At 35.6% G+C, this 17,433-nt stretch overlaps 1 protein-coding gene across 1 annotated transcript in view; it reads right to left on the reverse strand.

The window, feature by feature from the left end:
- Window positions 1-17,433, reverse strand: part of LOC123317002 — a 107,705-nt gene that overhangs the window by 7,593 nt on the left and 82,679 nt on the right. The window contains exons 3-5 of the mRNA XM_044903336.1: window positions 14,266-14,408; window positions 13,933-14,134; window positions 7,759-7,873 (exon numbers count right to left, since the gene is read on the reverse strand). Coding sequence (XP_044759271.1) covers window positions 7,759-7,873; window positions 13,933-14,134; window positions 14,266-14,408 — 460 coding nt within the window. The remainder of the gene's footprint in view (window positions 1-7,758; window positions 7,874-13,932; window positions 14,135-14,265; window positions 14,409-17,433) is intronic.

A 17,433-nucleotide genomic window follows, 5' to 3' on the forward strand; every position in this document is an offset into this window, starting at 1 on the left:
TTTTCAACATGTAATTAACCACATATATTTCAATCTGACACGCTCGAGTATGTACATTGATCGTGTTTTTTTACTATTCTGACAGGCTGTCTTAGACAATTCCTCCTATACGCAGGTCTAATTTTTGGTAGAGGTACTCTACAGTTTCCAAGGTATCTCTCCTTGATTTTAGACGAGCAGTTTATTATTCTGAGTGGGAATTATCAAAGCAGAAATATGGTTTTTCGTGGAATTTCACAAAAATATTCATTCCATAGAGAATCATGTGGAATGAGATTCCACTGAATGAAAATTAGGCGTCATCACTTTCATGGAATATGTAGCGATACCGCACTGGCTGATATGCCCACGAAAAGGTATTCGCGGAATTTCGCTGAAAATTATAGGAATAAACGTTTGTCCAATTTTTGCTCAAATTGAACATGCGAATATAAATATGATGAAAATACGTTACGGTATTGCTGCCCTGCGAAAATAGTAGATATTCCGAATTATCAATCAGATTCAATCATTTGTAAAATGGACCTATAGAATTGTTGCACAATAACCTTTTAACGAAAAACATCGAGCAGCAGCCTGAAATTCGGAGTTGAAACTGAAACAACGAAAAATTCATGCAATTAACTGGACGATATTTATACTTCAAAACTTTCCAACTCAATTGCATCACGAATGGAAACATTCAATGCAAATAAGAGCCGTTTATATTTATTTGACGTCTCATGATATAAGAGCATCAAAAATTTAATCCAAACGGAACTAGACTCCATACGCATCGTTAACCTGGTGTAGCTTTAATTTTTATGAAAAGTTTCAGTTCATCGTTCAGTTGGAGAGTTGCCTGCCGTTTCATTTTACGACGACAGTTATAATGTGAAAAGAAGGGTCATTTCGACTAGCCTAATCTAATTTTCGAGTTTAGGTCAGTGAGATAGGCCCTGTAGGTCAAACAAACTAACGATTTCTATCTCCTATTTCGTGTCAACATTCACCAAACCCCTCATTTCAGTAGAACTCTTCCTGAAGGTTGGAAGAGGGCCCGTATTCATCCTATTTATAGCAAAAGCCCGAAGACACTACCTTCCAGTTACCCCATAATCTGCAGTCAGCACTTATTTCCTGAAGAAATACGTCAACTCTGAAATCCTGAAATCTGCAAATTGAAACACAAGACAGGCGCCAACGATTAACTGCATAGGTATGCAGTTGTAAGTATATGTATAAGTAGGTACTTATACAGGGTGTTCTCAAGAGGAACATGTCATTAAAATAAATCATTCGACAATACTCACACGATGGAATGTGGAGTACCGCATTTTTGTCCAAATATAAGAAAATTTGCCCAATATCAGCATGAAACAAAGAAATAATATTGTCGATGACTTGCACTCTGTGAATTTGTACCTTCATGGCATCAAGCACCAATAATTGTGTCCTTTGAAACAAATCCTTCCCAAAACAGTATCTGTATACCACTTGCTTATTGGCCCATATGATTTTGTGTTACTGGAATCCTTGTCGTCGAGAATGTCGATCAAGGTCTTGAGGTCCTCGAAAAACTGTTTCAGTCGAAACCAAAACATCAAAAGCGTTCAAAAGCCGTTCTTGCATGATTTGCAAGTAATCAAAGGCTCTCTATAGGTAGATCGATCTTGTGCAGAAGTGGTAGATCTAAGGCGTCAACTTCTCGGCTTTTCGGTCACGTTGCCAGTTTCTCGATATCACTAACCTAATAAATTCACAACATCTCTGATAGTGCCCCACCTCGATCATACCAATAGCCCATCCGCCATACCCATCATACCATAGCTTCATCCGTATACTGAATTTACGTCTAGGCATTATTGCAAAACAAATTTTCAGATTTTGCATCGAACTTGACCGTAAAACGTAAAACAATAACTGATTCAAAGCAAACTACAAGAACTTGCCTGAAGTTGAAAAAGCTTTATCAAACCAGGAGAAAAACTAAAGAGAGGAAACATTTGATTTCTTATCAATTCGGTGACCAAGAATCGACAAGATATCACCCACGTTTTCTGATTATGACCATTACGTACCATAAAAATACCAAGAATTCAAAGAATCCAACTCTTTAAACTTAGTTGGACGTTATCTAACGAATATTTGATCGTTTTTTAGTTCATACTTTCTGAAGGTATTTTTGTTTTTCCAGGGGTAACACAGCTCATTATAAAAACTTAAAATGGGGAATGTTTTTATCAGGGCCGAATCGAAAAAAATGGTGTAGGAAAAAATATTTCTTTTGGCCTTAATAATCAACTTGTGGAATATTTGTACGAGTCAAAGACTCACCCAGTATAAAATATTCAAGATGGCTGAGCATATTATTCATTAAATTTCAGGTACGGGACAGTATATAGAAGGTGACGCAGGTATCGGTAAAACGAAAAGAACATAAATATATGGCTGGACGATGGTTCCGTACATCCGAGTCTATATGATTAGTTGCATCAGGTCACTTGAAGAAATTGTAGTATCGTATTTGGAGTGAAAACAGTGTAGAAAATTTAAAAAGTTTATTGAAAGTGCTTACATTGACAAGGTGATATTAATGTTACCATATATTAACGACGAGTGTTGGAAGGTTCAAACAAGAAGAAGACTGTGATGATAATTATGAAAAAAAAAAATTTGAAAATACATTAAACAAATTTTATTGCTAAGATTTTGAACTAATATTCTATTTTTTACACTTAGTCCCAAGTATTTTTCTGTCAGTTGTTTTGGAAATTTCATGAAACCGTGTAAGTTACTAAGTGATGATAAAAATTTGGCAATCCTTCCCATTTTCATTTCCCCGTCAAAATCGAACGGGACAATATCCTTTCTTTGATTTCTTTTACTTATAAAGATGCAAGATGATTTTTGTTGAAGAATTTAACATTCTTGTAATTATCTGTTAATTCTTTCGGGAGATGAACCATTCCCAACTACTGCATCATATGCATTTCATCTTCGGTTTAATATTTTTGAAATCTACCACTGATGTAACGTATTCAAACTTTAGCCAAAGAAGATAACGAACATTAACTCTCCTCAAGCTAGTGCGTATTATGATATTATACTGATCTCTTGTATTCTCCATGCAAATAACGGCATTTGGTATGCCTACAATCAGTTTGTATAAACTTCAATTATGTTCGTCACATATTTTCCGAAGAGATTCGACATTGTGATAAAATACGTAATATCAGAAACTTTTACGTAGAACGGGCAACATAGCGTTTTGATAAGCTTCATAGCTCCACATTTCCGTATTATACAGAGTGAAATGTGTCAAATTTCCATGGCCATCCGAGTGCTAAAATACAAGTGAATGGAGAATGATTTTTTCTTCAACTTTTTCAGTTTGAGAGTAACGTATAGGTAATTTTTTGTGAAACGCTTTATTTTGTTCAGTTCTATCTTCTGTAAAAAAGACCTCAATTTTGAATACATCCTGTATGTATTTTTCTTGCCTGTCAACTTCATTATCGAAAACATTATACCAAAAGCTAAAACATCGTCAACATAGCATAGGCATCCGAAACAACTGCCAACGCTTCCTCATGACGAATATCTGAATAGGTGAACAGCTCCGAAAACAGCAATTCATATTACGTGATATCCCAGATCTAACCCATATGAAATTTTCATAACCCACAATAAAACTAAAATCTTGCATTAGAAATAACGTTTTTGGCTCAAGGATTAGCCACACGCGAATCCACGCAATAAAGCCACGTAAACGGCGTATATTGTAGATCGCAACGTTAGGACGAATTTATTTATACAAGTTTTATTATTCGCGTCCCTTTTGTTCCATCCTCGCCATCGTCAAATGAGAAGATTTATGGACATCCATGGGGAGAACAGAATTTGATCGCGTATTGTGGATTCTACATCATATTTTTACGTCTACACCAATAAGTCCAACCGCAGAGGCGCTATTTATCGATGGCGATTCTCCACTTCGTCGGAATTTTAAACGATCGTTTTTCATCAGGCTGAAAGGCCTTTGTTTTCGGTCGTGCAAGCATGTGCTGAGAGGCTATGAATATGAATTCTAGTACAGAGCGAGTCAGAGTGGCTCTTCCTAAGAATCCTAGTAACTCATAAACTGTCAACTTTTCACCCAATACTGTTGAAATTGCCATCAAATCTAACGATGCAAAGACATACTTAGTGTGCCATTTGACACAATAAAGTAGTAGGTCTGAATATACAGGGTGTATTTGAAGGTGAGGCTTTTTTCAACAGGTCAAAATGAAGTAGTTGGGGAGCCGACAAGGCTAAATCAGGATTTACTCGAGCGTCGTGGAGACCTAGTGGATTTTGAGGATAAGATGGTAGAAAGAAAAAAAGGTTCTATGATGCATGCACTTTCAGCGATGGGGAAAGCGTCTGCAGGGTCTCAAAGATGTAAAAAAAAATCGTCAGGTGTACATACTCGAGCGTGTCAGATTGAGATACTGTATATGCCCTAGGTGTCACTGATAATTAATTCATGCTTATCTGATATTTTGCGGGGTGGGACTGGCCGCACGGAAGAGTTGAAAATGGTAAAAAAAAAAAAAATTCCAGCGTGTCAGATTTTTAGAGGATATGTTAATTGGACCCAAAGGAAGCTACTTTTCAAGGGACTGACAATTTGGACGTGACGCAAGGTCACAGCGGTCCTTTGAAAAAAAAAATCGTTAATTGTACATACTCGAACGAGTCAGATTTTCATACAGATGGTTAATCTCTGTGTTGTAGACGTGTTGACCCATTAATCTGATACTAATCAGGGGAGTTTTGTTAATCTGACACTTTGAAGATGATAAAAATGCTTTTTTTTCAATATTTCCCTGCCTGTACCTCTAATCGTTTTTGTATTCATCATGAAAGTTGTATATAATAAAATTCTATACAACTTTTGTCTGAAGCAATTTTAAATACTATTAACAGTTCTCGAGTTAAAGGGCGATAAGGGCGAGGAGCTTAGCCACACATGCGAAAGGGCAAGCTCAATGTAGAATCCCAGTCTAATCTACATTAATCCAATTGTCAAAATGACAAGCTATTTCTATGACAATTTCGACATTAGTCATGAAAATTTTAGTGTTGTCTCCGACTGATCCTTAGAATGTACTTTTTTTCAACGAGTGAATTTTCGCTTCAGCATGTATCGCTAAACACCTCACATTAATCGCCATATATCTCAAAAACATTTGAACGTAGAAAAAATTGCTTAGGAAAAAATTTATAGAAAATGTTATGCTTTACAAATTTATAATGAATGCAAAAACAATTTGAAGCCCAGGAGGGGAGATAATTCGAAAAAAATTTTTGTGTTTGTATTTTTGTGACCTTTATGGCCAATTTTTATTGTTTAGGCTTGCTAAAGCTTCAAAATAAGAAAAAACGCCACCGCGCTCGAGAATGTACACGTGACGTTTTTTTTTTTGCTTTTTACTTTGGCGCCCCCTCCCACACATTTTCGACACGCTTAATTTGTCAGATTAACGGCCAGTTCCATAATCGAAACTAAAATCTCTTTAATTTTAAAGCTTCTTTTAACCCTACTAAAAATGACACTAAACGAAGCTTCGAGCTTAAACTGACTTTAAATTTGATTATGAAACTGGACGTATATACCTACTTTTCAACATGTAATTAACCACATATATCTTAATCTGACACGCTCGAGTATGTACAATGATCGTTTTTTTTACTATTCTGACAGGCTGTCCTAGACAATTACCCCTATATACAGGTCTAATTTTTGGTAGAGGTACTCTACAGGGTCCAAGGTATGTCCCCTTATATTAATCTGACACGCTCGAGTAAATCCCGAATTTCCCTTTTCTGCTCCCCAACTAAAGCGTTTCACCAAAAATCACCTGTACAAAACTTTCAAAATGACAAGAATGAAAGAAAAATTGAAAATGATTACTTAAATAGATTCTAATACGACCCTAAACGGTTTGTTGGCTGAATTATCGCAAAGCAGCGGACTTAGGATTGCTCATTATTTTTTAGTAACTTACACGATTTTTTGAAATGGCTCATTACGATACCAACTGAGAGAAGAGACTTAGGACACAAGTGTCAAAAATAGAATAATACTTCAAAATCTCACCAATCTAATTCGTCTAAATTATTCACGAATTTTTTCACAATGGGCATCACAATCTTCTTGTTCGAACATTCCAACAATCGTAGTAAAAATGGGATGAAATGGGGAAACATAATAGCACTTTTTCAGCATAACAAACATAAGCACTTTCAAGAAACTGCCTCGATTTTCTACATTTATTTTTCACCCTAAATTGCACGATACAGCAATTATAATTCTCTCAAAAGTGACCTGATGCATCTAATCCGATGAACTTGGTACTGAACCATTCATTGTCCAGCCATATGTTTATGTTTTGTTTCGTTTTTGCGATGCCGGAGTCACCTTCCACAGTCCCGTACTTGAAGTTCAATGAAATTTTGTCGAACTTTTAGGGGTTGTATCTCAGCCATCTTGAATATTTTATATGGACAATTTTTTGACCTCACCTTTGAAAAAACCCTGTATTATTGGAATAGAACCTCAACATGCAAATTTTCAGCACAAATTGCGATTAGTTTTCCAAAACGTCTAATAGGCCATCCATCATGGGACACCCTGTATACGGAAGAGAGACAATGAGCTCGAAATCAATGTATTTTTATTGGAATTTTTTGACCTAGTTGATGCATTATTCATTCTTTTTGGACAGCCTTCTAAATGAGTCTTATTTACTGAAAACATCTTGGCTCGCTTGAAAGAAGACAATCGGAAAAAAACGGTATGGAATAACGTATTTTCTACCAAGTCACTGGGAAAAAACAGAAACAACCAACAGATTAAGACTAACGGTTGGTTCATCATCGAGAAATGTGTGTAATAACTTTGTCGGCGCCAATTTGAGAGATTGATTAAAGTGTTCATCTGCTGATTGACCCCTTCATCCCACATATCCCTCGATTGGAACATTATTAATCAGGTGAAGAGGTGCGTTTGCTGTTACACATTTTTTTGGACGATCCAATTCAACAAAAAACGTAGGATGTAAGTCAATACATAATAAAATATAAAAGTCATTATGTATATTGTGGAAAAGTCATTATAATGGGAAAAAACAAATTTTAATGAGTAGAGGATATCATAATGAGAAAAATTCATTGCCATGAAAAAAGAAGTTTGTGTTACCTAACTACAGGGTGCTATCGAATTAACGTACAAGTAAATGTCCTGGGTGGAGCTTTAGTTCGAACTGAAGAGTTACCATTGTAGTTTCAATAAATATAGAGAAGAATGAGAGAGATGTGTTCGGTATAAAACAATCAAAGTCTTCAAGAGAACACATCGCTTAAATCAAAAGTACAAAAATCCTTTTTCTTCACCACGCAATCAAATAAAAAGGATCGAATTTTCTACTTCGTATGAAAATGATCGCGAAGCAGCCTCAGTATTCAATTTCCATTCGCATCCTCGTTAGATAAATATGGCGTCATTCTGAATTTCCGCCACTGTTGGGATTATATATCTCCTGAACAAATATCGCGTGTTTTCGTTCTATATACCGGCACACTTGATTAAAATCCGATAAAAATATTTATCCGAAGCAGCAATATCGGTCGGTAAAAATTCCATGCTGACAAAACAGCAATACTGAGAATTGCGCAAAAGAATATTGTATTACACGACGCCTTTTCATTTATACCATTGTAGACACTCACCTTGATCATAGCTGAGGACATCTGATCTAGGAACTTTCGACTGAATTTCTCTGCACCCTCTCCGCAGTGTTGCCGCATCGTGCTGGACGAGCATTCCACGTATTCTTGGAAAGTGCTGAAAGAAAAATATACTTTTGATGATATTATACATATATGAAATGCAGATATTTCATGAAAGGGCTTTCAGTGAAGAAGCAGGACATTTTGGGCAGTCTTAATTAGTGTTCTCAAAATCTCCTTAACATATTCGTTTAAGAGATACAGGATGTTTCATGAATTCTATCAAATACATTCAATCGGCATAACTTTTGAATGCCTCCATGTTTTGACAGATGTAGGTTATTACTAAAATAGCTGATACTAGTTTTCTAATGAATGTATCAAATTTTGATTGTCAACATATTGGATCATACGTTACATCTCTGTTTTTAGAAATCTGATGTACAGGGTCTTCAGAAATTCAAATACAAGTTCAATCAAAACATAATTTTCTCAAAGGGCAACCTTTATTTTATTCTTATTTATCATGTAGAGCAGGTTAAAATGTATTTAAACTTTTTTTGTTGAGTGAATAGTTTCAGAAATATGGACGAAAAAGAGCATTTTCCCATAAGAACCAACGATAATTATTAATAATTGCGGCTGCTATCCAGTTGGCTTTGATTTTTTTGATAAATTTAATTAACTAGGTTGACTTATGAAAGACAAAAAACTCCTTAACTCATAAGCAGTACTCGCTCTGAATAAAGAAATTATTTCAACTAACATATACATTTTTCTCAAAATAATCAAGTAGTTGCCTGACAACACAAAATAAAACTCAAAACTACACAATTAGATAAGTGTTAGTTTCTATAGTTACAATATTCTATCAGCTTAATTAATTAATTATCGTTGGTTCTTACGGGAAAATGCACTTATCCGTCCATATTTCTGAAACTATTCACTTTACAAAAATCGTTTAATTACATTTTTTGCTCGATTTTTTGCTTATTTCAACCTGTTCTACATGATAAACGAAGAGAAGAAAATATATGTTGCCATTTGAAAAAATTAAGTTTTGATTTTTGAAGACCCTGTATATCAGATTCTAAAAATAGAGATGTAACGTATAATCCAATATATTGGCAAGAGCTCGGCAAAATTTGGTTTCGGTACATTCATTAGATAACTTTAGAAAAAGTCGAATATCTCAGAATCGGTGCTATATAGGACCATGGTTGTCATACCAAAGTTACCCTAAAATTTGACAAGGAATTCAAAAATGCAATAATATACAGGTTGTTCCATTTAAAATAAGAAAGTTGAAAATAACAGGGAACAAACGGAGCACCTTGTATTAAGGTGGGTTATAAAAAATAAAAGTTCAAAGTTTTGTGTTCAACTTTTTTTTCAAGTTTCTAGTTTAGTTTCCGCAATAACGTAAACGGACACTTTGACTCGGACACCCTGTACTAGTGGCAACACTGAAAGAAAGAAATTCTTTCGAAATTCAGGTGTACGTAAGTACCAACGGCGAAAATTATAAATAAGCCAGAATCATACCATGTTTTCATAAACATAAAAAAGGTTAATGCCTGAAAGTAAAAATTTCAAATCTAGATTCAAATGGGGAATTCTCCTCAATTTGGGTTATCACTGCATATGCAAGTTTGAACTAAATAATTATGAGTTTCATTCATGATTTTTTCAAATGCACCGCGGAAACTATTCAAAATTATTCTTCAAATATGGGGTTTTAAAATTTAAATCGCTTGGTTTCGAGTTTACGATTTGGCAACAGCGCCTACTAGACAATGAAAAGAACAATGTCCGATCAGCTTGTTTATAAAATAACAGTCGTTGATTTACAGGCGCCTACATTCTGGCGAGCCACAACTGCAACCGGCCATAAAAATCCCATAAAATTTTACGTCCTCGTTCGTCGGAGACTTAATAGACAGCCATCTTTGTCTATCTCATCAAGATAATTTATTTGTTGTCCTCAAGGCATATTTCAGTCGATGTTGCTAACTTGTGCCATCGAAATGAAACGCTTTAAATTTTAAAAACCCATTTTTATTTTTCATTTTTAAGTGCTTAAAATAATTTTTTTGGGAAAACGGCTGGAATTGTCATTTCAAAATGTGACGTTTAAAAGATATTTCATAAAAAAAACATCATTCTTGTCAGAAGGAGTATTCCCTATTGGAGTTTCAACAAGATTATCATTAATTATTTTCAATTCACATTTTACTAGCAAAAAATGTGATATTTCATTTTTAAATATGCTTTTTTACAAATAAACACGTCTCAGCGTATACATGGTTAAGCAAGATATTTCAAGATTTCTTGTTTTCTTGACAAAAGTTAACTTATTGTATTGACATGAAATCTCTTGTCTTGTCTTGAAATTCTGAAATTACCTCTTGGCAACTGCAACCTACATGTACTCAACTATTTTTTTTTTTTTTTTTTTTTTTGAGGAAATGAGCGTTTCTGTAGATTTCATGGTCTCGGAAATTATGGTGCTCATGTGAAAGCAGAACTCAACATAAAAAAGTCAATTTTGCCAAGAATGTTAGTAACAAGGTCCAGCTTTTTAGTGGAAAAAGGGGGTTCATTAAAATTACATAATAGTAGAGATAAATCGTGGAACAAAAATTCCCCACTTCGCACCCCTTTTCCCATGAGAGGAGCGGGTAACATTTCCCAGACCTTATTCGCCGTAATTACACTTTTTCCAGGTGCTTTTCCGATAACAGCCTCTTGCAGACGTATGCAAGGGCGATTTCCTAATATGAATTTTGGCTTGGGCCAGCACAGGGCGCCCGTAATCTCGAGCCTTACGGTCCATTAACTTTTCATTAAGTCGAATTTGAAGGGCAGGTACTTCAAATGTAGGCCGCGCCGATGCTCTGTTTATCTACTTGAAATTAATATTTAACACAATTTAACCGCCACTTTTCGAAGTGGCTCCTGCGTTGGTGGTAGTGGAATTGAACTGGAGGCAGATAAGGTCAGGACGTGGTTGGTTTAATGAAACCGGAATATAAGCTATTTAATGGCATGCTTGCGAATCCAACTATCAGAATACTCTCATTCTACTCCGAAGTATTAATTGGACCTAATTTGATAGCAAGGGCTATAGATTTTCACAACAAAAGGAGCATTAAATGGAAAGGATATTATGACGTTGTTTTCGCTAAATTTCCAAAACATCAGAACTGAATTCGATGAAACCTTTTTTTGATAATTGCAATATGATGTATGACATTTGAAGTAATCAAGAAACATTCACCTGAAAGGGAAAAAAACTAACTAACTAACATCTATTATCAACAAAATTCAATTTGACCAATGAAGAACAGAAGAAAACATGCTGTTCAATGAAGAATTCTCCTCAATTTGGGTTATCACTGCATATGCAAGTTTAAACTGAATAATTATGAGTTTCATTCATGATTTTTTCAAATGCACCGCCGAAACTATTCAAAATCGTTCTTCAAATATGAGGTTTTAAAATTTAAAACGCTTGGTTTCAAGTTTACGATTTGGCAACAGCGCCTACTAGAAAATAAAAAAAACAATATCCGATCAGCTTGTTTATAAAATAACAGCTGGTGATTTAGAGGCGCGTATTTACTGGCGAGCCTCAACAGCAACCGGCCATAAAAATCCCATAAAATTTTACGACCTTCTTCGTTCGTCGCAGACTTCATAGACAGCCATCTTTGTCTATCTCATCAAGATAATGTATTTGTTGTCCTTTATTATCAAGGCATATTTCAGTCGTTGTTGCCAACTTGTGGAATTGAAATGAACCGCTTTAAATTTTAAATATTTTTCATTTTTAAGTGCTTAAAATAATTTTTTTTGGGAAACGGTTGAAATGGTTACTTCAAAATGTGACGTTTCAAAAGATATTTCATAAAAAATACATCATTTGCTTCAGAAGGAGTATAACCTATTTTTACTTTCAAAAATATTCAGTATACAGGGTGTTTTCGAAGGTGATTGATTCTTTTTTATGGCAGAAGCTAGAGGTATCGATTGAAATTGTCTCCGTCTATTGACAAATTAATTCTATTGAGAAACTACAATTTAGAAGATTTTTTGAGAATTCGTCGTTTCATTTTTCGTTCATTGTCAGGCAGCAATTTTTTCTATCTGATTTGTTCCTGACAAATTAGTGCAAGAATTTACGCAGGAGCAAATCAATTATTCTTTTAATTGATTTCAGGTACTGGAAATAAACACCCTAAAGAGTTTCAGAAGGAGAAGACAGAGGACAGAGGTCATCAAAATAAGACATTCCGCCAAAAATTGCCTTATATTCAAGATGCCGGAGCTGTAACCCCTGGAATTTCTACAAAATTTCATTAAACTTCAAGTACGAGACTGGAAAGGCGATTTTTGTATTGGAAAAACTAAACAAAACACAACCATATGGCTGAACCGACGATGGTTCAGTACATGCGAGTCTATCTGATTAATTGCGTCGGTTCACATGAAAACATTTTTGTACCGTGCGATTTGAGGTGAAAACAGGGTGGAAAATTTAAATAATTTATTGAAAGCGCTCGTGTTGACCAAGTGCTATTTTTGCTACCCTATTTCAGCCCATTTGTACGTCGGGTGTTGGAGGGGGGAAACAAGCAGAAGATTGTGGTGACAATTGTGAAAAAAATTTGAATAAATTGGACGAATTCTATTGTTGAGTTCTTGAATTAATATGCTAATTCTTTTATGTGTTTTAAGTCTTTTTCTGTCAGTTGTTATTGAAATGAGCCATTTCATAAAATCGTTGAAGTTACTACAAAGGGTGAGTCTTTGATTCGTACAAATATTTCAGCAGTAGATTCTTGAGTTCAAAAGAAACACTTTTTTCTTTACCATTTTTACCGATTCGGCCCTGATAAAAAGATATAGCCATTTCAAGTTTTCATAATGAGCTGAGCCACCCCTGTAGAAACAAAATAACCTTCAGAATGATTAGCTGAATATGTGACACTACACATCTTTTAAACAGAGTTGTATTTCGCCAAAGTACCGAATTTTTCAAATTTCACAGATACTTTTTAATTTTTAAACATCGAATTACCCGAAAACGACGCATTATACAAGAAAATATGAGGAATACTCTCATATTACAGAAAATTTAAATATTCATTAGATAGCGTCCAACTTAGTTCCAAGAGTTGGGTTCTTTGAATTTTTGGAATTCATATGGTTTTATGGTCCTAATGAAAAAACTGGAAGAGATGGGTGATATCTTGTGTTCAAATAAATGAAAAACTGTGTTCTGAAATATAAAACCGTTTGTGAGAGGTTTTTCAACAGCCTGTAGCTTTTAAACCGAGCCGATTCGATTGTAAAGGAAAAAAGTGTTCCTTTTGACTTCAAGAATCTATTAAAATATTTGTACGAGTCAAAGATTCACCCTGTATGATGAGAAAAAATTGGCAATCTTTAGTTTGCATTTTTAACCCGACGCAAAAATCGAACCAAAGCATATGGTTGATTCAGTCAACACTACTTAGATGAGTTGTTATACATTGCTTTTCTATAATTAAGATCACAGATGATCCTGTATACCTAGGTGATTTTTGGTGAAACAATTTATTTCGACCAGTTCTACCTTCTTTTAAAAAATGCCTCACCTTTAAATACACCCTGTATAGGAACTTATTTTCTAAGCAGCGAGTGGCAGAGGCAAGAGGAGGGGAAATCAGCTGATTTAGAAGGTTCTGAGAGGCCAGATCAGAAAAGACCAAAAAGGGTCCGAGAAAATTAAAATATTGACGTCTACCAAACGCGAATGTAATCAAATCGACGTCAGTGTGGCAGAAGTGAGGTTAGAACGATTCGAATCATAGAGCGAAGGGTAATCTATAAAATTCATTTCATCATGGTTCTTTAGCGTAGGGAAAAGAAAAAATCATTGAAAATATTTTCATTTCAAGAAGTGAACAAAACAGATATAATTTCAACGGTTCGTTGATTCTCATATACGATCATCATGTTCATAAATGTTATATGTCAGAGTCCCCGAGTGACAAATGAAATCCATATTTTACCGGAATGTCAGGATGACATTATGAAGTATGGATCCATTTCAGCCATGAAGCCTACCAGAAAACTAACTACAAACTGTAAATATGCGAACGAATTCAGAAATACGAGAATACTCACCAGCAGACATCTCTGATACCCTTATCCGCGGTTTCTCTTTTTCTTTTTTCGTACATGAAAATGTCTGTGTCCAAGATCTCCTCCCGTTCTTCTTCTAGATTTGTTTTGGTCTGAATGTCTTGCATAGCTGTTGCGTACTTGTTGAAGCAAACTTTCGTTTGACTCTCCACATTCTTCATGCATGGTGCGTAATTGAGGTATTCTGGAAATATACCATTGGAATTTCAAATATAAGAGTGGCGAACAAGAAATTCGTATAATTGATGGTTTGGTCGAAAGGGGTTTTTTGGAACAATTGATGGTGATTTTATTAGAGCCATGAGGGACACCTACCTTCTTGGTATGTTCCGTTTTTGCATAACTCGTGGACCATCAATGTAGTTCCATGAAACAGTTTCTTGAAGTGTTTTCTCTGTTCGTAGCTCATACATCGTCGCGTGTAGGCTCTGATACATCTGAGGGCTTCTTGGAAGTTTCTGTAAGATAAATATTATAGTATTATTAAATCGTATAATTCGACATATTAAATACGACATAGAGAAAAATATCTCTTTTATTGAAGATTCTTCAAGCACCAGAGGCGTGGCTACTGTGACACTTTTTATTTATGTTTTAATCACACTAATCAATATCGAACGCCATGTATCTGGAAGTGATGAAATAACGAATACTATGTTGGAGAAATTACACAGACAAGGTATAGCTGCCCTCACAAAGTGAATAAAGAGGATTAAACACTATCCGAAAAAATGGATAACTGCAGAAGTCATAGTGTTCAACCAACTAGGTAAATAAAAGAAATCACGTCAAAAATACAGGCCGATATGTATAAAATGTATTGTCACGACACTGGAATAACAATTCGACATCGCAAGCCAGAAGTCCTAAGAAGAAAATCTCAATAAGCTGTCGGTGTATTGAGTACAATATGAAGCTCAACGGTAAGAAGAACCAGGCGATATCATTTCATAAATCACATAAACAATGATGACAAAAAGTCATCCACATGGTTTACTGATGGATCAAAATCACATAGAGGCACCGGCACTAGCCCTAAGGTCTCTGGAATCACACTGCCAGGGATCTCTGCTGACATGGGAGTGACGTAATACCATAAAGCAATTGACCAGAGGTAATAGAGTGACTCTACTATGGGTACCAGGAAATTGTGGTGTTGAAGGAAATGAAAAATTCGATAAACTTGCAAAAAAGGCATCAAGGTTAACACCTGCTGGACCTGAGCCTTTCTGTAGGTTTGGAAAAGTTCCAATGTTGAGCAACAGAATAACCCTCTGGAGAAACACTGCTGCACTTACTCAGTCAAAGAAATTCGTGATGATTTCATCGACCTATACCACAAAGCTGCTCAAGCTGTCACATGCTGATCTTCGTGATAGTATATTTCGTATGGGGAAGTCACACATGGTGTCCAGAGCTGGCTGGACTAAGAACCATCCATATGGAGAAACCTGTCCTGGATACTCACGAAGTAAGCCAAGGCTTCTTAGGATGTTGTCGGTTTTATCCATTGACAACTTCCTTGGGTTCCTATGAATGAGTAGGGTAGAGAACAAAAGATCTACATAGTCGCAGTTCCCGGAAGGCTAACTGAGCCACAACGACTTCGGTTCAAATAATAATATTTCGTAAGAAAAAACTGAGAGATTGATGGGGAAGAAATCGAGTATTTAGGTATTATCTTCGAACAAGGACTGACGTAACAATTCAGTAATAAAAACAAGGCAGCGATTAAACGGTTGATAATCATAGCCGTTGCTAGAATTCTACTGACGTTAGATCAGGTGCTTGGGTATTCGCAGAAAAGAGTCATATCGAAAGAATTCAGGCAACAAGAACAAGATGGACGAACAGATTTATCGTGACTAAAGAGGCAAGTAGAAAAGTTATCACCAAAGGAATATCCAGATGAAGAGCTAGCAGATTAGTGGACGATGATCCGAAGGAGGTCAGAAGAAGAATGAGAATTTATAAAAGGAGACCGAGAGCTCAGTTCAAAAAACCAAGGTTAAACCAAATACCAAAGAACGACAGTGTGCAAGAAGAAATAAACTGATCAAGAGATCATTGGTCGGTAGACAAAATACAGGGTGAATTTGAAGGTGAGGCTTTTTTTCAACAGAAGGTAGAACTGGTCAAAATGAAGCGTTTTCTTCAAAAATCACCTATGCAAAACTTTCAAAATGACAAAGTTGAAAAAAATTGAAAATGACTACTGAAATAGATCCTAATACGACCCTAGACCGTCTGTAAGCTGAATTATCGCAAAGCAGTGGAAAAAACTTATGTCCTGATTCGACCATGTGGTTTCGTTTAGGATATTGGCTCGTTCGATATTTAAGTGGTAATGACAATGGAAACTTAGGATTGCCGAATTGTTCTCATGATTTTTCAGTAACTTACAAGATTTTATGAAATGGCTCATTACGATACCAACTGACAGAAGATACTTAGGGCACAAGTGTAAAAAATAGAATAAGACTTAAAAATCTCACTAATAAATTCGTCTAATTTATTCACAAATTTTTTCATAATGGGCATCACAATTTTCTTGCTCGAACATTCCAACAATCGTAGTAAAAATGGGATGAAATGAAGAAATATAATAGCACTTTTTCAACATAACTAACATAAGCACTTTCAAGAAACTGTCTCGATTTTCTACATTTTTTTTCACCCTAAATTGCACGATACAACAATTATGATTCTCTCAAAAGTGACCTGATGCGTCTAATCCGATGAACTTGGTACTGAACCATTAATTGTCCAACCATATGTTTATGTTTGGTTTAGTTTTTGCGATGCCAGATTCACCGTCCACAGTCCCGTACTTGAAATTCAATGAAATTTTGTGGAACTTCTAGGCATTGTATCTCAGTAATCTTGGATATTTTCTATAGACAATTTTTGGTTAAACGACTTTTTTTGATGAGTTCTACCTTCTGCCAAAAAAAGGCCTAACCTTTGAAAACACCCTGTATGCCCAAAGCTCGTGTGCCGCATTCAACTTATGTCGCATGTCATGACGCATTACATTAAGGGCTTGGTCGCTAGCTGATGCGGCTTATGTTAGAAGCGAACCGGCTGATGATTGCATTATTTGATATGAAATAAGAGGATATGGAGTCTTAACGTAAAAACAAAATTAAAGCCACATCCCAACAAGCATGATAATATCAGGCGATATTTCTGTGGTTGAAAGAACAAAACATGCAACGGATGATTTTGAGCTCGAACCCCCCAGCGAAATATAGAAACGGTACAATATTCCACATAAATATGCCGTAAATTGAAACAGCGAGAAAGCAATAAGGAAGCGGCCAAACTTTTTCCAATTACATCCCTCATTTTTCGCAACTGATCTATCCGCGGAACTAATCATCCAGTTTATATGCGACCGAACTTTATTTTTATTCATGGGAGAATTTCTTTTTCCGGACAACTTATTGTTTCCTTTTGCTTCCGCACGGAGAATCCGAGTCG

Source organism: Coccinella septempunctata, chromosome 7 (assembly GCF_907165205.1).
Source record: "Coccinella septempunctata chromosome 7, icCocSept1.1, whole genome shotgun sequence".
NCBI lineage: Eukaryota > Metazoa > Arthropoda > Insecta > Coleoptera > Coccinellidae > Coccinella > Coccinella septempunctata.